The sequence below is a fragment of the Lupinus angustifolius genome, chromosome LG17, assembly GCF_001865875.1.
Source record: "Lupinus angustifolius cultivar Tanjil chromosome LG17, LupAngTanjil_v1.0, whole genome shotgun sequence".
NCBI classification, from domain to species: Eukaryota; Viridiplantae; Streptophyta; class Magnoliopsida; order Fabales; family Fabaceae; genus Lupinus; species Lupinus angustifolius.
Genome location: NC_032025.1, coordinates 20,307,784 through 20,329,689, shown reverse-complemented (window position 1 = coordinate 20,329,689; position 21,906 = coordinate 20,307,784). Strand labels below are relative to the sequence as shown.

General features: G+C 31.5%; 2 protein-coding genes across 3 annotated transcripts; one reads left to right on the top strand and one right to left on the bottom strand.

Annotated features, from left to right (window-relative positions):
• Positions 1,687-3,409, top strand: LOC109330496 (inositol-tetrakisphosphate 1-kinase 1-like). 2 transcript variants are annotated; one of them, XM_019564690.1, is made up of 3 exons: positions 1,687-2,038; positions 2,187-2,867; positions 2,907-3,409. In XM_019564690.1, exons 1-3 carry the CDS (start codon positions 1,748-1,750, stop codon positions 2,937-2,939), a joined length of 1,005 nt encoding a protein of 334 aa, XP_019420235.1. In that variant the 5' UTR covers positions 1,687-1,747; the 3' UTR covers positions 2,940-3,409. The 2 variants fall into 2 exon arrangements, with proteins under 2 accessions (XP_019420235.1, XP_019420234.1); XM_019564689.1 differs by having other exon boundaries at positions 1,688-2,038; positions 2,187-3,409.
• Positions 17,518-21,557, bottom strand: LOC109330592 (L-ascorbate oxidase-like). The gene is made up of 5 exons (XM_019564834.1): positions 21,271-21,557; positions 20,643-20,735; positions 20,332-20,544; positions 19,980-20,174; positions 17,518-18,511 (listed from the first exon to the last, which is right to left on the bottom strand). The coding sequence occupies exons 1-5, from the start codon at positions 21,529-21,531 to the stop codon at positions 17,552-17,554; spliced, it is 1,722 nt and encodes a 573-aa protein (XP_019420379.1). The 5' UTR covers positions 21,532-21,557; the 3' UTR covers positions 17,518-17,551.

The following is a 21,906-nucleotide window of genomic DNA, read 5'->3' as shown; positions in this document are numbered from 1 at the left end:
GATGGGTGAGACACTCACCCTAAGTTTGTCTCTCTAACTTGATTGAATTGTGTACGAGTCGAGGCCTTTGTGCGACAATCATCAATTTGATCATTTGATAGAACATATGAATGACCTTATCTTATAATACTTGATCTCTAATATAATGCATATCAATTTTAATATGTTTTGATCGAGCATGCATGACTAGATTTGAGGCTAATGCCTTGTCACTCAGTTTGTCACATCATAATGTTAGTTTCCTTGGCAAAGAGATTTTTAATTCAAAAATGAGTAAACGAGCCCATAATATTACAATAACTAAATCAGCTAAAGCCTTATATTTTGATTCTATGTTGGACCTTGAGAATACTTTTTTGCTTTCTCGAGGATTAAGAAACAAATGTCTCACCAAGAAGGACACATTAACATGTCGTAGACTTTTAATCATTCACACTAGTGGCCGAGTCTGCATACGAAAAACCTATTAAGTCTAGATCAAGAGAGAGTTTGATAATTAATTTGAAAAACTTGATAAGTATAATGTAATATTAACCTTTATTTTTATGTATATAAATATTTTGAAAATATTACAGAGTTTCAATTTCTATGAATGACACTTAGTGGAAGGACAGTCATACATGCAAAAGAGATTACTTTCTTATCAAATGTCATTAATAATAACAAAGAGTAAATTATATACATACACATTATAGTACTACCCCTATACAGGAGTAAGTATAATGTTTTAAACAAAAAATAGAGTACGTGATAAGTGTAATTTTAAGTTAAATTTCAAGATGTGTCAATATAATTTACTATTTACTAATTATACATTAGTTATAATAAATTGTTCATTTATAAATCTATTTAACAATATAATAAAAAAAACTATTTCATGCCACATTATCCTCACATGTTTTTCCTTCATGCCACATGTCACATTCTCCTCACATTTTCCCATCTTAAAATGTTCTAAGTTATTAAAAATTAAAAAAAAAACTCATTCATGTCACATATTATTACTATGTACATTCCCACACTATCTTTACTTTTTATATATTTTATATGTTAATAATTTAATACTAATTAACGATTGGTCTATGTTGCTATCCCACCAAAATTGAGTGTTTACCGTACGTATGTTTTGTTATATTAAAATGTATTAAACATTGAGCATTAGATGAGATTGAAATCATTTTTCACATCTAAACTATTTCTTTACACTAATCTATGCACAGGTATCTTGCTAGTTTGCATATATAATTTGATGTATTTTGTAACGAACCAAAATAAGTTATTTATATTTTACTATGTTTTTACTATTATTTGTATTGTGTGCCGCTCATCCTATAAGGAATGTTCATTAGATAAGCTCTCATATATATAATCTTGTTAAATATGATAATGACCATTTCTTACGACTTAAGAAACCAAAATAAGCTTTGATATATACATCCTAAGAGTAAGTTTCTCTTTATTAAGGATAAGTTACTTAAATACACAAAACAAAATGGAAGAATGATATCATTTTCAACTTCTATATGCAAATAAACAATTTATCATAACTAATATATAATTAATTGCCGAAAAGTGAATTATAGTTTAATTTAATTATACTTATCATCTTTGTTTACTTAGAATGAAGTGATGATTTGTATAATTTCAGTAAAACTCTATCGTAACTCATTCCGAAAAAAACTATATATGCATATCATCCTTATCACTATGATTCTTTCTTCCTTCAAAAATTAGGGTTTTGTTTTCCATGGCAGAGAAGAGATTGAACATAGGTTACGCATTAGCACTGAAGAAGCAAAACAGTTTCATCCGTGATTCATTGCTTACTCTTTCTAAATCTCGCGGCGTTGATCTTATCCGCGTCGACACCGACGTAAACCTCTCCGATCAAGGACCGTTCGATTGCATCCTCCACAAACTCTACGGCCACGATTGGAATCAACAGCTTCACCGTTTCAAATCTCAAAACCCTAATGCCATCATCCTCGATGCACCCGAATCCATCGAGAGGCTCCACAATCGCATTTCAATGCTCCAGGTCATCAAATTTTTTTATAATACAATATCCGGTCGATCAGTGTTTTAAATTACGGTTATGGTTTTTTGGCGGGAAAATGCAGCCGGTAATGTCGTAATGGTGTGGTTTAAATTGAATTTTAATAGAAAATATGTGAATGTTATTGTAGGTGGTGTCTGAGTTGGAAATTGAGGACACGAATGAGACATTTGGGATACCGAAGCAGATTGTGATATATGATAAGGAAACTCTTTTGGATGAACAGGCGTGGGAGACGCTGAAGTTCCCGGTGATAGCAAAGCCGCTTGTGGCTGATGGTAGTGCGAAATCGCATAAGATGGCGCTTGTTTACAACCGTGATGCGATGAACAAGTTGAAGCCGCCGATTGTGCTGCAGGAGTTTGTGAACCATGGGGGAGTCATTTTCAAGGTGTATGTTGTTGGGGAGCATGTGCAGTGTGTGAAGAGGAAGTCATTGCCTGATGTTTCGGAGGAGAAGAAGTCGGTGGAGGACTTGTTGTCTTTTTCGCAGGTGTCGAATTTGGCAAACGATGAGATGATTGATGATAAGTATTACAAGTTGATGCATTTGGATGATACTGAAATGCCCCCACAGAGTTTTATTGTGAACATTGCTAGGGGTTTGAGACGAGCTATGAAGTTGAATTTGTTTAACTTTGATGTCATAAGGGATTCTAGATATGGAAACCGATACCTCATTATTGATATCAATTACTTCCCTGGCTATGCCAAAATGCCAGGTTATGAGATGGTTTTGACGGATTTTTTCTGTGATATAATGTACAAGAAACAGCAGCAACAAGAAGTAACGGTCGAGAGCCCCAACGATGTGAAGATTAAAAGCAGTACTTGTTGTAGTGATGAGGAGGTCAAAGAGAAAGAGGAATCTGTTCAAGTCTAACAAAATTGTGATAAAGCATTGTGTTTCTCGGTTCGGTTAGTTTGTGGTATTTGGATAACTAGAAATTAGCTCAATGGACCCATTTGCCAACTTGGTGGGTAGGATGAGGAGATACACATTTGCTTTAGGTAGCAGTTGGTACAGTGGCTAACGAAACCAATAGGGTTGTTTGTGGCTAGTTTTTTAACATCTTAACATGTATATTCCAGCATCCAACATTGCTCTGCAGATAGGTATTTTTTTTAATACCCCTCAAGCTTTAGGAAAGTTGTATTTTGAATTTGAGGCTCAAGTTCATGCTACAAACTGTTTTGTTTTGTTTTGTTCCTTTGATTTTTTTTTTAATTTTTTCATCCTCAAATTTGCTAGATTCTATAATTGTTTTGGATTTCTTGCTTTGATTACATTAATTCTGTTTATGATTTTCTTAACAAGTTATATATCCATTTTCTTTTCCTTGGTGTTTTCAACCCTGAGGTTCCTTCATTGGTATTAAAATTTTCAAACTTTGATTTCTGATTTATAAGTGATCATCAAGTTATTTACTTATTTATTAGCATATTTAATTTTGATGTATTGAAGGGACTCAAGGGAGCTCATGCACATCTTTTTGGACATGGTTATAACTCATTACCTATGCTTAGGTAGTGTTGGACCAGATTGTGACCAGAGAGCCTCCAACCATCGTGGAGTCCCATTGTTATCAGGGGTATGGGAAAAGTGTAGAGTTATAAGTGAGACACCATTTCTAGAACCAAAACCTTAAGACATTAGTTCAATGGACTTTTTCTATTAATAAACTATTTTACTCCTCCCTTTATGTCAAATGTGAGACTTCACACTTCAATAGACTCAACACATAATCTTATTCCTTGGGTGACCCTCTAGGGGATTTTAATTGCTACCTGCTATCAAATGTTGTACCCATGTTACCCTTAATCCATACTTTCTTATGTCTAAGATTATGATTCCACTCTCCTAGAGTGGATTTACATGCATATATTTTGGTTCCAAGATTAATGGTCTTTTCTTACTCTAAATTGTATTGTCTTAGATTGTGGTGTGGCTCATTTTGATGGGTTTTTCTTGCAATAATTGGTATTCTATATAAATGAAATATCTTTGAAATCTGCATAAATGTATTTGCATTCAAAGAGATGCCAAGTATGCATAACTTTCAACATGTGTGAACATTTGTAAAATTCAGTTTGATATGATAGTCATAGTTTATTAATTGCAAACCATAACTGCTTATTTATAGAGCTCACTTGTTAACATTCAATAGATTTCTTTAAAAAAGTTCCTGAGATAATGTTTACATGCTAAATTTGACTTACATATTTCATTTTTCTCTTGTTTATTCTTGAAGTGATGTGAGTCTAATCCTAATCCAAGCAAGTGAGTGGAGGCCAGATATTGAAATCTTAGTTTTTTTTTAGAAAAAATGTATATGACCTCCTTAAACTTTACACCTTTTGTAAATAGGAACCACTAACTTTAATTTCTTCTCAGTAAAGCTTTAAACTTCTCTCGTTTTCATAAAATAGATCATTTTGTTAAGTTTTTATTAAATTATTTATGATGAAATCTGACCTTTCAAATTTTTTAATCTACATCGTTGATTGATTTATTTAAAAATATAATTAAAAAATAATTTGGGAAAGAAGAGACTGTTGTGAACATCCTAATGGTGCTCTCGCCGTTAAGAAAGCAATCTAGGATCTGCCTCGCTATGCTGTAATTTCTCAAGAAATCATTCAACTCATATTAAGTAACTCCTTTGAATAGGAGAGGAGATGACAAGTATGTTTAGGGATGACAATGAAAACTGAATGCGTGGATACCCGCTTGAACCGAACTTGAATTTAATGGGAAAACCTGATGTGATTCGGTTCGGGTTTGAGTTTTACCTTAGTTTAATTTTTGGGTTCGGGTTTGGTGGAGCAAATACCCTAACCCAAACCTGCCCCGAAGTAATGTAATTCAATTTAAAATTGAAATTTCTATCATGTGTCTATTGTTTTTAATTTATAGTTTTATTTTATATACTATTGGATCTTCAAACATAAAAGAAATGAAATAATACAAGAGAAAATAGAAATGCTAGAGAAAAATGAAACGAAAATGATATCATATTTTCCTTAGTACATTTGAATTTTTTGTGTTTTTTGGGTTTGGGTTACCCGAAACCCGACGGGTTCAGGGATGATATCTTTATTTTTCAACCCCGCTGAGTTCGGGTTTTGAATTTTGGATTTGGGTTTGAGAATTTGCAAACTCGACCCTGATCCGCCCGCCTCGTTGCTATTCCTAAGTACGTCAAGTGGAGTGGTGAACCATTTTTTCATTTCCTTCACAATATTGTCATGGAAAGTAACCTAGATTGGATCACGAGTGAGGTAGAGGTTAATTGGAAAGGAATGTGTTAGATAATGAGGGTAAGTATTTGAGACCGAAGAAGGATTAAGAATATATAGAAATGTTTAGAGTAGTGCAAAAGTATATAGTACACCACTTTTAGCGTATGTAGATGAGTCATTTTCCTTTAGGATTTTGGTGGGTTCTCTTTCATGATTGGGTTGGTTTCATTTTCTTCATGGATACTAGAATGTGAATATGGAAAGTGGAATGAGAGAAGTGAGATAGGAAATGAGTATAAATAAAATTGGAAATGGTTATAAGTGTTGATGGTACTATGAGAGAAGTTAACATAAGGATCTATTTTATAAATAAGAGAACTTTAAGACTTGATTGAGATAAAATTAAAGATAATGATTCCTATTTGCAAAAGGTGCAAAGTTTAAGAGATTATAACACTTTTTCCCTTTTTTATATTGTACCATATAGTTTTCTCATGGAATTGGCAAGAAATCATGTACAATGTCTTGTTAAAGGTATTATCAAATAAAGATCTTCTCCAGTACTAGATGTAGATGCGTATATATTGCAAACAAATTTTTTCAAATGTTCAGCTTTTGATTGTTTATAAAAATTAAAAATTACCAAACAACTCCTCTTATATCCCTCATATTTTAGAATTAGACCTTTTGGTATTGGAGAAGATCTCAACCTAATATAATCAAGGTATAATATAAACAATTAAGAAAACATTGTAAAACAATCAAAACATTGGGAAAATTGCAGTAAAAGAACAACATCATAAAATTGTGTTACCTTTTTAGACCGGGTAGTACAAAAAAAGAGATCATACTCATCATTTCTTATTTTGTTTGTTTATTTTTATTTATTTACATTATTTAATAGTTATTAACAAATAATTCCATTTAAAAAAAATAGGTAATAAAAAGAATTATTTCTAAAAAATAATAAAAACAATAGTAAAATAGTAATTAAATATTTACAAAAATAATTTTCTGAATAAAAGTAAATTAATTAATCATTTTGAGAATTTAATAGTGATGTACGACTTGTGTCATATATAGTATTCTATGTCTAGTCGAGAACTTGTTATATTCATTAGTATTACCTCTATTATTTCTCAAAGCAAGAATTCAGTTCATGACCAATGTGGTCTCTTCTACTATTAATTTTCTTAATTTAAATAATTTCATTAATAAAAAAATAAATGGTTTAATTAATTATTTTAAGAATCTAATAGTGAGATTACGATTCGTGATGTAACTTACTTTCTATTTCGAGTTGATAAACAATCTTTCAAAGTGAGAAGTGGGTTTACTAGCAATATAGTTTCTTATGCTAATGTCCTCTTTGAATTAAAATAATATTTTTAATAATTATATAACTATAGATTAATAATAAAATAGGTTGGGAATCCAATAGTGAGTTTACAACTCGTTTCGTATCTTATTTTCTGCTTTGAGGTGAAAACAGTTGTGGACATGATTATTGCCTATAATATCTCTCGAAGTAAAAAGTTAGTTCACAACCAATGTGATCTCTAATGATAATAATTCATTTTCGATTAATTAAATGACTTCTTTATTAACTAAGAAGCTAAAAAATAGCTTTAGGCTGAGTTTTGGAGGTTGGCCAATTTGAAAGATAAACTCATTTTTTAGAAATCGAGGTCTAAATAGGTCCAGGAGGGTGTTTCTAACTCTAAAATTTTCACAATCTTTTGAAGTCCAGAAGAAATGTGAACTCTATGCATGACTTATCCTTTAATGGTAGTTGGACCGATGAAGTGGGCGAGTTGGAGGAGGGTATTAGATCTCATTATCACAGTTCTTTCTTTGAAGACGGTTGGCAGAGACCATTACATGGAGGGATTGATTTTAGTCGGATTCCTATTTTCGACAATGAGTCTATCATCTCTAATTTCTCTGAAGAAGATATTAAAGAGGCGGTTTGGAGTTGTGGAAGCAGCAAGAGCTCAGGTCTAGACGGTTTTAACTTCAAATTTGTCAAGGATTTCTGACATTTGTTGTGTGGTGATGTTATGGACATGTTCAAAGGCTTCCACTAGAACAGTAGAATTGTATTAGGATCAAATTCATTATTTGTGTGTCTTATTCCTAAGAAGGTAAATCTTCTTGTTCTTAATGATTATAGACTTGTATCCCTGATAGGATGTCTTTATAAGATCATCTCTCAAGTCCTTGCCAAAGGGAGACAAATTCTTGATGGTGTGCTAGTTCTAAATGAGATTATTGATGATGCGAGGAGAAATAAGAAGAAGTGTGTTATTTTTAAACTAGATTTTGCTAAGGCTTATGACAATGTCAATTGGGGATTCCTTGAATATATGATGGATAAGTTGGGCTTCTGCAAAAAGTGGAGACAATGGATGATGGAGTGTGTGTCTACAGCCTCATTCTCTATTCTTGTCAAAGGCCGCCTATTGGTATAGTTATTATGTCGAGAAGAATCAGACAAGATGACCCCTTATCTCCCTTTTTGTTGTTGAGGGTCTTATTAGTCTTATGAAGTTCGCGATATCAAGAAACAATTTTGAAGAATATGAAGTTGGAAGGAATAAGGTTGGGGTCAACCTTCTTCAGCATGTTGACAATGTAGTTATCATTGGGAAACCTTTTGTATAGAACATCATTCCTATGAAGCATATCCTTAGACTTTTTGAAGCGTGTTCAAGTTTGAAGGTCACCTTTTGCAAGTGCAGCTTGTCAGGTATCAATGCTCCTTCATGTTTTGTTGATGGTATGGATGGGTTTTTAAATTCTAAAAGGGGGATTGGCCTATGAAGTTTCTTGGGATTCCGATTGGAGTTAACTATAGAAGAAAGGAAGTGCGGAAAGATGTGCATGCTCTCAAATGTGTCCAATAGGTTAGCTTTATGGGAGAGGCATTTTCTTTCTTTTGGAGGACAGATGGTTCTAATTAATTTAGTTTTGAATGGCCTGCCAGTTTATCTTCTATCTTTTTACAAAGCTCTGTGATGTGTGATGAAGAAGATGATTAAAATCCATATAGACTTTCTTTGGGGTGGTGTTGGAAATCGTAGGAAAATTCCTTGGTCAAGTGAGATATATTATGTACTGGTTGTGATAAGGGTGGCTTTGGTGTCAAACATCTGGAATCTTTTAACTTAGCACTACTTGGCAAATGAAGGTGGAGGTTCATAATTGAGAGAAATGTTCTTTGGACTAAAGTAAAGTATCAGAGTCGCTTTGATGGAGAGATTTAATGAAGGTGGTGGGAAAGATTAATATTGTTCGAGAGAGGATCGAGTGCGAATTTAAAGAAGAGGTGGGAAATGATAGTCACATTAGATTCTGGGATGACTTTTGGATGGAGGAAGGTCCTTTAAGGGCTTCCTTTCAGAGACTTTTCATTTGAGTACGAAGAACGAGCTAATGGTTGGGCAGATGGGTTCTTTGAGTGAGGGGTTGTGGAAGTGCTAGTTATCTTGGTGTAAATAGCATTTTGAGTGGGAAAAACCTTTGATTGAGGATCTCATGACACACTTCAGCCTTTCTACTATTAAGGGACAAGTAGAAGATAAATAGATCTGGATTCATGATGTGTCTAAGATCTATATAGTCAAGTTGGCCTACAAATTCATTTGGCAAATGGACGATGCTAGCCAATATATAATTTGTAGCAGGTGGTTTGGAAATCTTGGCTCCGCTGAAGACTCAAGCACTTTCTTGGAGAACTATCCTAAATAGGATTCCATGTAAATGGAACTTAGCCAAGAGGGGTTAATCTAGTTGGCAACCATATCATGTGTACTTGGTGCTAGGTTTATGTAGAAACAACAAATCATATGTTTTTCTCTTATCATTTCTCTTATCGGTTTTGGAAACTCCTATATGTGTGGCTTGGGCTTTTTGTGGTATTACTTTTTAATGGTAAGTCTCATATCTTGTAACATTTTCTGTCGGTTAAGGGTTGGCCCCTGAAAAAAGTTTGCTATGTAGTCTGGATGGATGGAATTTGGTTTGTAGGAATGACACAATCTTTAACAACAAAAATGTGTGTCTATGGAGTTGGTGGATGAGGCAAAGTTCAAGTCCTCATTATGGCTTAAAAGATCATAATAAGATGCAATCATGTCTTGGTTTGAATGATATATCAACTCGATGATGAGCTTGAAATGTTATGATTAGGTTTTATCTTTGTTTGGTGGGTGGCAATTGTTATTGTGCTGTGATGGGTTTTTTTGGTAGGGGAGGTTTTTTCACCTTTCCTTTCTTTGTGTATATTTGTCCCTTTTCGTGTGTAATTTTGTATCCTGTATAATGAAATTTTACTTACCAAAAAAAATCTGCAACTAACACTATGTGGTCATGATTTTTCTGTTATATCTAAATCTTCAACTCATAACTATGTGATTGACTCTTGAGCTCGGAACAAATGAACTCTTAGGATTCTTCTGGTGTCATAATAGGATAAGGACAAAATAGTATAGATAGCGATATAAGAGCAAAGTAGGATATGAATCTCATAAGCTCTTATTGTCAAATGTTTGTTGCACACCAAATGCTTCACTAGATAATGACATAATATCATACAAGTTATATATTTATTACTAGGACTAAAAATGAAACAAACCAACTCGGTATTCGTTCGAAATTCGATTTGTATTTAGCTCGAAAAACTTGGTTCATGAACCAAATGAGTCGAAATTGAGCTCGTTAAATAAACGAGCCGAACTTGAGTGAGATACAGTTCGACTCGTTAGGTTCATGAACCAACTCGATATATATATGTATATTAATTTATGTAAACTAATTTTTTGTTTATTATGATACATGCATTATTTTTTATATTTATTATTATTATATACAAACAAAATTATATTTTTATATATAAAAACAATATTTCTTTAAAAAAATTAATTATTGGAGTTAATGAACTAATTCGAACTGACCCGAATAGTTCACGAACTTTAACCGAGTCAAACTCGAACTAAAAAAATAACTCTTATCGAACTCGAGCTAAAAAAATAACTCTTATCGAACTCGAGTCGAGTTTCGAGCTGAACTAATCCTTATCGAACTGAACCGAGTCGAACTCTGGTCCGACTCGGTTCGACTCGTTTCCAAACCTACTTATTACAAACTTGCCCTTATGTTATAATTTCATATAACTCATAATATAATTGTAGCTTAATAAAGATGGTGGAGGTGATGGAGTGAGGATGAAAATTGGTATTGGTGGTAGCGATAGGGGTGATGATGGTGGCGATGATGACATTGATGTGGTTGTAATAAGGATATTAAATTGCATGATTCTCACATATAAAATAAAGCAAAGATCGCAAACATATACCTAATCTATGTTGTCAAATCTACTTCTTCTTTGGGATGCCTTTGGAGAGTTTTGATATGATGATATTCCTCAACCAAATCCTGAATTCCTCAAGAGACCTTCACTTTCTTTTTTATGGGAATAAGGGAAAATTATTTATGATTTAATATATTGAGGACCATAACAATTACTGATGTGTTAACATATATGGTTCTCATTATCCCCATAAGGTAATTGTGTTGAGTGTCCACTCATTAAGTCTATATTCATTCTTAGTTTTTGAAGTTCTATGAATTGTCAAAATTAGATCACTTATTTTATAACTCCTTAAATAAATAGTTGATGTAATTATATTTAATGATCACGTTAATTATAGAAATTATAAATTTCTATCAGTAATGCAAGAATATGTGAATCCCCATTTATTCCAAGTGCTTGTTGTGAATGGATATAATGGATTTTATTTCCTTTTCATCTATCTTTTGAATATTAACATCAACTTGTTTAATGATTTCTCTAATCAGGCGATGCCTCAATAAAGTATTTTTAGATATTTGATGAAATCTTTGCTCTCTTATTTATGCAATGGCTCTACTATTTTCACATAATAATATAAGCTGTTTTTATCTAAGGTGCTTCTTTTAAAAAGCCTTATTTACTTCAATATATGTTTCTTTAATCATTGAATATTTTTATAAGCAAAGAAAATTGTATTAAAAAAGAGTACAAGGAGTGCTAACTCAATATAAAAAAAAGTCAATAAAAAATAGAACTACAAACATCCTTAATGCACAATTTAAGATTAGTATATCAAGTAAGGTGAGAGAAAGCTGGTGTGTCAAACTTCGTTGAGAACCAAAACCTTAATTTGATCAACTCTACCGTCACACTTGAGCTTGGATTCTTCCCTTCAAAAATAACATCATTTCGTATAAGCCACAAGGACCAAATCATAGAAAACTAAAGCATTTTCCATAATTCTCTACGATACTATATATTGCATAGAACTTTCCCAACTCACCTTAGAATAATAACTATAAACTTAAAGAAATGAGAAACAAAAGGGATATATAAATTACTATATATATATATATGGTGAAAAAAAGGCTCTCTCATAATATTGATGGCCCTTAAAACACTATATTCTACATAATAAACATCACATTTTCCCATCTCTTTACACCTTCACTCATTGGAATTATATAAATATATAAAATCATAATATGCTAAAACATGATGATAATATATATAACATCATAATATGCATTATTTGATGATCTTAGTTCTCTTGTTTTGATATCCATTATTAGTTAAATCTTCAAAACTCCAATCTCTTCTCATTCCACTACACCTTACCAATCTTGGTTCAACATTTCCTACACTATGTGTTCTACGTATACGATGATGTTCTTTCTTTATCTTTGACACATTTGCATGATGTTGTGTTTCAGATATATTCCCTGATGAACACATTCTATCAATATGCATGTTACCCTTATTTTCTGGGACACATTCCTTATCAGATTTCACCCTTTGAAGGGCATTGCCACATGTAAGACATTTCAAACTCATGATGTTACGTGACTCACAAGTAATACAATTACCAAGCTTCTTCTTTAGAATATAGGGTATAGGTTGTGATGGAATATAATGGAATATGAGTTTATGTATATATATATGTGTATTGTGTAAAGGGGTTAAGAAGAGGTTGGTGAATTAATGATGCATTATTATTGGAAGACAAAGATAAACAAAAATGATTGTAACAAATTGTTGTTACCTTTTTTCATGAATTTCTGATCCGTCAAATTTGCTTAGCCACTAATCATGATTTTTTTGGTTGTATATGATTGTGTAATCTTGACCAATGAACCATCCAATTAATCTTGTTGTTGAGTTAATATATATATATATATATTAAACATGTGGAAAAATAAGTTATGAGTTTAAGACGATGTTAAAGGTTGGGAGAGAGAGTTATATATTTATGTCATATAAACATAATGTAATAAGAAGAACAGTAGTCACACACAAATCAAATTCTTATTTCTCTAATACATAGTGGTGATAGTCTGTTAACGTTTCTGAACATGTAGGTATAATTAGTCAAATCTCATTACCAAATTTTCTGTATTATTCTCTTATCTATATTTTCTTTTACTATTTAATTACTCGCTTATTCCCAAATTACTTATAAAGCACCAATATGCATGTAGAGATATTATGCACGTCAAAGTATTCAAACTCTATTGTGATAAAAATACTAATCTATATTATAGATTTTTGGGTAATACAAATATACAATCAATTCCAAAAAACTATCTTTTAAGGATTTCGAGTAAATTCATTCATACTACTTCTAATTCAACAATAATAAACGTGCGTTTTGAAAAAAAAAATCAATTATTGACTTTTCATATTTGAAAGTAACTTCAATCTTATTTTTAAGCAAAGGTGTAACACACCCCACATATATTAAATAAGAAACATTACAAATAGAGAATTCATATAGTTAGGAAATCCTAATTTATTTCTACCAAAGTAGTGCAGAAGCATTGTCTTCCCTATGTATATAAGTAATGTAACAATTCATATACTCCATTAAAGATTTGAACAATCTCCATATTTAATGTTGAAAATTAAATCTAATTTCAATCTGCATATTTAATGTTGAATTTTTTTACTTTTAGAATAATTTGTTTTTGGACGGTTTTAATTCTCTCTTTCATTATTATTATTATTGGTCAAATATCAAGAACAAAAAAAAAGACTAAAAGTTAATAGTTCTATTCATTATAGCAACTTGTTGAGAGGGGTAATATTGTAATATGAAATTATAATTCCTTATTTATAAGGGGAAAGAATGTAATTTAAAAAATAAAACCAACGTTATATGCTTTTATCATAGTAAAGCCTTCTTTAACCATTGGATGATTCTTGTTGCTAAATGGAATGTTATTACACTAGTGTTGTCTCATGATAGAGTTGAAGCTTTGATTGCGCCAATTATAATGGAAGAGGTTACAAAGATGGTTATGAATATACAACCTTTGAAGCTCTTGGTTCTTAAGGTTTCCAACCATTATTTTTTATGTGATTGGCTTGGGACACCAAGTGAGACATGAATGAGTACATGTGATCCCCATCCCACGGATCAACGCCTTGTGTAGACGGATGGGGATCACCTATCTCTAACAGTGTTCCATTCTCCGTCCTAAGCCAATTACATATTGACACGTGAATAAATTTTTTTTTAAAAAAATGAAAATAAAAAGGAACATTCTGATTGATGAAGTAAGACACCGTTTGAGACATGTGATCTCTATCAACATTTGTTCTAAAATATAGTGTATAAGGTATGAGATTGATCAGATTCTATAATATAATGTATAAGGTGATAATGAAGTTGCTAGTGAATAGATTGAGACCTTATTTGAATAATTTAATTGGGTTTATCTCGAGAAAAGGTACTATTAACAACATCATTTTAGATTAAGAGATTATACATTATTTACACAAAACTAGGATTAAAAAAGGAGTCATGACCTTTAAGGTGCATCTAAAAAAACATATGTGATAGTTAAGTGTGGGACTATAATCAATTAAAGAAGTCCAATTTGGGAAGATGGACCACATACGCCAATTTTCCTAAGTTACTTTTGGAAATTAGGTTTAATTTGATTTAGATATGGATTTGTACCTATAAATGGAAATAGTATAATTTTCTACTTACATGGACCATGAGAGGTACTTAATTAAAAAGCTAAGAATAATATGAGTTGTCTCATTTGGTTGAATAGATACACATTGTTGTAGTGATGAAGGGTCTCGTTAGATTTACATAAGACTAAAAGATCAATAATTTGATTCATGTGAACGATATTTATTGGAAGAGCAGTTATACACCCAAAAAGAATTAGTTCCTTAACTATAGTGTGAAAGATACTTTTAGTAGTACCAAATTGTTTTTTATTAAATAGGTGTATAAACCCGAGATTTTAATAGAAGTCTCGAAAACCTTTGTATTATAATATTAGTTTATATCAAGTATCAAAGATGAATTTGCCTAACCAAAAGCCATAGAAATATGTGGTGTCTTATGTTGTTAATCACATTATATCAAAATAATATTATTCTTAACATAATACTCCATCCCACAATTTTCTCATAAATTAATGATGGAGTTATACAAAATTTGACGATAAACAAGAAACAACAACTAAGCCTTGGTGCTATTAGGTGCATGGGATCAACTAATAGATCGAATGATATCATAATCCTCTAATTACGTAGACTATTCTACTCGGAAATACAATGCATAATAACACCACCCATTGAAAAAGAAGAAAGAAAGGACTCTTAACACATTAGGGCAAGCATGTGAAGCTAATTTCATTAGTGTTGTCCATTTTTTAAGAACATTTTTGCTGTAAGGCCACAAGTTAAAGCTTCTGTAGGGATTTTCTTCAGTTTATGAACACCCTCAGCAAAGATAACACCCATTCCCATATGCAAATGAGGCTCAATATGACAATGAAAGGCCCAAACTCCAGGGTTATCTGCCCTAAACCTTAGGGCAGTCCAACCATAAAGTCTGTTAACGTTTCTGAACATGTAGGTATAATTAGTCAAATCTCATTACCAAATTTTCTGTATTATTCTCTTATCTATATTTTCTTTTACTATTTAATTACTCGCTTATTCCCAAATTACTTATAAAGCACCAATATGCATGTAGAGATATTATGCACGTCAAAGTATTCAAACTCTATTGTGATAAAAATACTAATCTATATTATAGATTTTTGGGTAATACAAATATACAATCAATTCCAAAAAACTATCTTTTAAGGATTTCGAGTAAATTCATTCATACTACTTCTAATTCAACAATAATAAACGTGCGTTTTGAAAAAAAAAATCAATTATTGACTTTTCATATTTGAAAGTAACTTCAATCTTATTTTTAAGCAAAGGTGTAACACACCCCACATATATTAAATAAGAAACATTACAAATAGAGAATTCATATAGTTAGGAAATCCTAATTTATTTCTACCAAAGTAGTGCAGAAGCATTGTCTTCCCTATGTATATAAGTAATGTAACAATTCATATACTCCATTAAAGATTTGAACAATCTCCATATTTAATGTTGAAAATTAAATCTAATTTCAATCTGCATATTTAATGTTGAATTTTTTTACTTTTAGAATAATTTGTTTTTGGACGGTTTTAATTCTCTCTTTCATTATTATTATTATTGGTCAAATATCAAGAACAAAAAAAAAGACTAAAAGTTAATAGTTCTATTCATTATAGCAACTTGTTGAGAGGGGTAATATTGTAATATGAAATTATAATTCCTTATTTATAAGGGGAAAGAATGTAATTTAAAAAATAAAACCAACGTTATATGCTTTTATCATAGTAAAGCCTTCTTTAACCATTGGATGATTCTTGTTGCTAAATGGAATGTTATTACACTAGTGTTGTCTCATGATAGAGTTGAAGCTTTGATTGCGCCAATTATAATGGAAGAGGTTACAAAGATGGTTATGAATATACAACCTTTGAAGCTCTTGGTTCTTAAGGTTTCCAACCATTATTTTTTATGTGATTGGCTTGGGACACCAAGTGAGACATGAATGAGTACATGTGATCCCCATCCCACGGATCAACGCCTTGTGTAGACGGATGGGGATCACCTATCTCTAACAGTGTTCCATTCTCCGTCCTAAGCCAATTACATATTGACACGTGAATAAATTTTTTTTTAAAAAAATGAAAATAAAAAGGAACATTCTGATTGATGAAGTAAGACACCGTTTGAGACATGTGATCTCTATCAACATTTGTTCTAAAATATAGTGTATAAGGTATGAGATTGATCAGATTCTATAATATAATGTATAAGGTGATAATGAAGTTGCTAGTGAATAGATTGAGACCTTATTTGAATAATTTAATTGGGTTTATCTCGAGAAAAGGTACTATTAACAACATCATTTTAGATTAAGAGATTATACATTATTTACACAAAACTAGGATTAAAAAAGGAGTCATGACCTTTAAGGTGCATCTAAAAAAACATATGTGATAGTTAAGTGTGGGACTATAATCAATTAAAGAAGTCCAATTTGGGAAGATGGACCACATACGCCAATTTTCCTAAGTTACTTTTGGAAATTAGGTTTAATTTGATTTAGATATGGATTTGTACCTATAAATGGAAATAGTATAATTTTCTACTTACATGGACCATGAGAGGTACTTAATTAAAAAGCTAAGAATAATATGAGTTGTCTCATTTGGTTGAATAGATACACATTGTTGTAGTGATGAAGGGTCTCGTTAGATTTACATAAGACTAAAAGATCAATAATTTGATTCATGTGAACGATATTTATTGGAAGAGCAGTTATACACCCAAAAAGAATTAGTTCCTTAACTATAGTGTGAAAGATACTTTTAGTAGTACCAAATTGTTTTTTATTAAATAGGTGTATAAACCCGAGATTTTAATAGAAGTCTCGAAAACCTTTGTATTATAATATTAGTTTATATCAAGTATCAAAGATGAATTTGCCTAACCAAAAGCCATAGAAATATGTGGTGTCTTATGTTGTTAATCACATTATATCAAAATAATATTATTCTTAACATAATACTCCATCCCACAATTTTCTCATAAATTAATGATGGAGTTATACAAAATTTGACGATAAACAAGAAACAACAACTAAGCCTTGGTGCTATTAGGTGCATGGGATCAACTAATAGATCGAATGATATCATAATCCTCTAATTACGTAGACTATTCTACTCGGAAATACAATGCATAATAACACCACCCATTGAAAAAGAAGAAAGAAAGGACTCTTAACACATTAGGGCAAGCATGTGAAGCTAATTTCATTAGTGTTGTCCATTTTTTAAGAACATTTTTGCTGTAAGGCCACAAGTTAAAGCTTCTGTAGGGATTTTCTTCAGTTTATGAACACCCTCAGCAAAGATAACACCCATTCCCATATGCAAATGAGGCTCAATATGACAATGAAAGGCCCAAACTCCAGGGTTATCTGCCCTAAACCTTAGGGCAGTCCAACCATAAGGAAATATAACTGCTGTGTTCCTCAATGGTGCATGTGTTAAGTTGAATTTCTTCTCATCACCTTGTTTGAATTTCCCTTCTCCATACCCCAAAACCCAAAAATCATGCCCATGCAAATGCCAAGGATGAATCTCACTACCTTTTCCATTTAATCTGTTAGCATTTTGAAGTATCACATCAACAACCTCACCTAGTTGAAACATGTAAACACCATTACCAATGGTTGTGTTTGGGTTCAATGGAGGGTTCATAATGTCATAATCTATAGGGAATTTTTCTGGTGGGGGTTTAGTGTTAAATGCATTGTTAAGGTTAAACCTAATTGAACCTAAGTAAGGTGTTGTTGGCAATGTTAATGAGACATTATTTATGGACCATTTGGTGAACCCATTATAATTGTTTTGTGTGTTGAGTAAGAGAACCCTATGGTTAGACTTTTTTGGAGGTTTTGGGGTACCAATTTTGGCAATGATTTTCTTTGTAAAAGATTTGCTAAGATCAAAATCATTCCACAAAGGGGTTATTGGAGGAGGTGAAGAAGGGAAAATTGAGGGTGAAATTGTTTTGTAGTTAAGAATTGTTAGGGCTTGTGGTGTTTTGGGTTCTCTTGCTCTAACACCAATAGAAAGCCAATAGTTTTTGTTAGGGTTTTGGTTTGTGGTTAGAAGAACTGAATAGGTTTCACCAGAGTATATGTCTATGTTTTCAACTTCAAATGGTTGCACATAGTTTCCATCAGCTTCCACCACAATTAGTTTGTGATTCTACAAAAACAAAACAAAAAAACATTTATTAAATAAACGATAATGTTATTATACAAAAAAACATTTGTGATTCAACAATGATGTTTTTATATAAAAAATACATGTTATTAAGTTTTATTACACAGACAATGGAGTTTATAGTGTGATATATGAACAGTATGAGGAAACAATAATGTTACAAAAATAATCGATAAAATATGAGGAATACTGTTATAAGTAAGGATGACAAAAATATCTCACTCGTGGGTATTCTTCAAAATAAATTATAAAATATGAGGAATAATGTTATAAGTAATCTAACATTAACATTGACATTGGACATTCATTTTTCTTTTAAGGAAGAAACATAGAAATGGCATATTTTTTCATTTTTTTACTGGAAGCTAAGGTGTATTATTTGGTGTTAATGTTATATATTTCTCTTACTTTCTTTTCTTAAAAGGAAATGTTTATTAATTTGTTTTTGTTAAGAAAATATGTATATAAAAAGTTCTAACACCTTAAACCTATCTATAGAGTTCAACCTACATCTGTAAAGTTCCAACCTAAAAGACTAGACTATTAAGTGAGAGAGTCTCATGACTTAAATACCACTTTAAGTTTTTTATGCTTCTATCATTGTTGCCCCTTTAATTAAAGGTTAGCGTCCAAGAGGACTTTTATTTTGTCAGCACTAACTCGATGATAGTCTTTTATCTTTTGACGACTTTACTGACCTATTATTAGCAATATACCTTAATTTAGCCTATAGGTAACCATTCTTGTGACACAACTCTCAAATAAAATACATTTAGGACTTAAAGTACTTTATGAGAGCCTAATCCAAAAGACTAATATATTAAGTGAGAGACCATGACTTAAGTATCACATTAAGTTTGATATATTATCTGATATGAGACCTGTTATTAATATCACTCTATTCATCAAATTAATGAGGAAAATTATATAATAGTACAATAGTTTTTTTGATACTGTCAAGAGTATCATATCACTCTATGAATAATAAACTAATCACTTTCGTGATTCATGATTGTCCCTACCAACATGTGTTGTTATCATGAATCGAACTCTTGACCTCTTGGTAATCCTAAGAATATAGCGATGTCTTATACCATTATAACAACGTCTTGTTGGTATAACAGTACAATAGTTTAAATATGTAACAATGAACCGTGAAACAAGATTTTATTTTATTATTATCATCATGAACAGCAAAACTTTTGTCGAGTCACTGGCCATCTTTCCTCGTATTAGAATATGAGACTCATATTTACTTTATTATTTATAATAATTTTTTATTTAAAAATATTTTAAAATTTGAACCATCAAATTGTTTTAGCTATGTTTTTGTACACATAATCCCATAATAATTAATTGAAGTGGAAGATTATTTAATTAGAATATAACACAATCACATGCACTATATATAGACACAAAAATTAATTATAGGATAAAAGTTATAACTTACTGAAATGGCTAAGTTGAGTGAAGCTAAGGAAGTGGTACTAGCAATCCTGATCCTATAGGTTTTGTTTGGCTCCACATGAAGAATCTGAGGTGCACATTCTTCACCACTTTTCAAATGGCATTGGGGTAAGGTGGTGTTTGTAAATTTAGCTGCTATGGAACAATTGAATTGTCCTCTTCCATTTATTAGAAGGGTCTGAAAAAAGTGGAAAATTACATTCAAGCTCAGGAAATACATTCATTCTCAAAGGCTAGCAAATTGATTTTAAAAATAATGTTCATCTCAACATTATTCTACTAAACTATGGTATTTGCGAGTTGATTTTTGGACTAAACACTGTTTTCATATATACCTGAGGCTCACCAATCCATCGCAATGGTTTGGAAGAGAGAGCAAGTTGTTGTTGTTGTGAAGTTGTGTGATAGAAATCACTAAGGAGCAAGTTGAATTGAGCATCATAATGAAATGACTCATTTTGTCCCTTTGGTAAATCAACTATTAATGAACCATATAACCCTGCTACTCTTTGCATACCATAGTGTCCATGGTAGAAATATGTACCAGCCTAATACACCATCAATCAAATAAAACATTCATCAATTCATTACCCTTAACTCTAAATAATCCACTATATGTAGAGGAGAGTAATATATGTAAAATTACCTTGTCAACTATGAATCTGTAATGAAAGGTTTCTCCAGGATTTATAGCACACTGTGAAATAGCAGCAGTTCCATCTGCCCAAGGAGTTCCAAGCTGAAATGTTATTTTAGCTCTTATTAGAACCGTAATATATATATAGAGAACAGTGTATTATTGTGATAAATGATAACACTTAGTATGAATCACTTGATCTTGATTGAATGGTTAAAATTAAAAGATACATGTTCATGACTATCATATGATCAATAACTAACTTTTAATTCTTACCATGATTGTTTGTAAGGCTCAAATATATATATAGATTGCATAATTGATGTTTAAGTCATACTAAACTTTTTAGTATAACGGACCAAACTCTGCCCCAAAAGTTAGCTCAGAGTGAAGTTTGTCATATTCTCATATCTAATGAGAGACTTATCTTAACACTTTTACATACACATATCTGATGTGAGACTTATTTAACACTTTTACATACACATATCTGATGTGAGGCTTATCTTAACACTTTTACATACATACACATATCTGATGTGAGACTTACCTTAATACTTTTATATACACATATCTGATGTGAGACTTATCTTAACACTTATACAAACCCAAAATGAGAAGAATGAAAATAAAAAACCTGTCTAATTCCATGCCAATGAATAACAGTTCCTTCAGTATGAAGCTTATTAGTGAGTACAATGTGAAGAGTATCTCCAACTTCAGCTCTTATAGTTGGGCCAGGAAAGTGGCCATTGATTCCCATCACAACATGTTCCAAGCAATCTGGTTTCTTAATCATGTACTCTACATCAAACTTGTAGTGTCTTACCTTTGCTCCAATCAACAAATGAAACAAACATAGCCATATGTAACAAACAAAAATGGTGTTAAGGTTCATTGTTGAAGAACCTTAATTAGGAGCAATAAGGGGTTAAGGTATCTATAAATGAATATATAGAGAGGATGGGAGGGTTGAAAATGAGTAGCTTTTTGTGTGTGTAACGAATAGTACCTGTCAACTATTTTATCATTTTTGGATTTTGTGCTTATCTCGATAAATGTGTTTCCGAAATTTTGATATTTAACTTAATATAATATTTGGAAATTTGAGTTTGACATAACTATATCAATGTCTAGTTGGTAGAAAATGAGTACTTTTACTTGTACATACTTTAAACCCAAAATTATTTTTCTTTTAAACTACATAGGATACTGGATATTTGGGAATGATGCATGTTTGAAACTAGGAATGAATGTAAGTGATTAATTATTT

Bases quoted from the DNA above. Each gene is read 5' to 3' on its own strand.
- LOC109330592 (XM_019564834.1), bottom strand. From the start codon at position 21,531: ATGAACCTTAACACCATTTTTGTTTGTTACATATGGCTATGTTTGTTT. The intron at 20,736-21,270 runs GTTTTTTATTTT...ATAACATTTCAG, and splicing joins ATTGGCATGGAATTAGACAG to CTTGGAACTCCTTGGGCAGA. The intron at 20,175-20,331 runs GTATATATGAAA...CACTTTTTTCAG, and splicing joins GATGGATTGGTGAGCCTCAG to ACCCTTCTAATAAATGGAAG.
- LOC109330496 (XM_019564689.1), top strand. From the start codon at position 1,748: ATGGCAGAGAAGAGATTGAACATAGGTTACGCATTAGCACTGAAGAAG. The intron at 2,039-2,186 runs GTCATCAAATTT...ATGTTATTGTAG, and splicing joins ATCGCATTTCAATGCTCCAG to GTGGTGTCTGAGTTGGAAAT.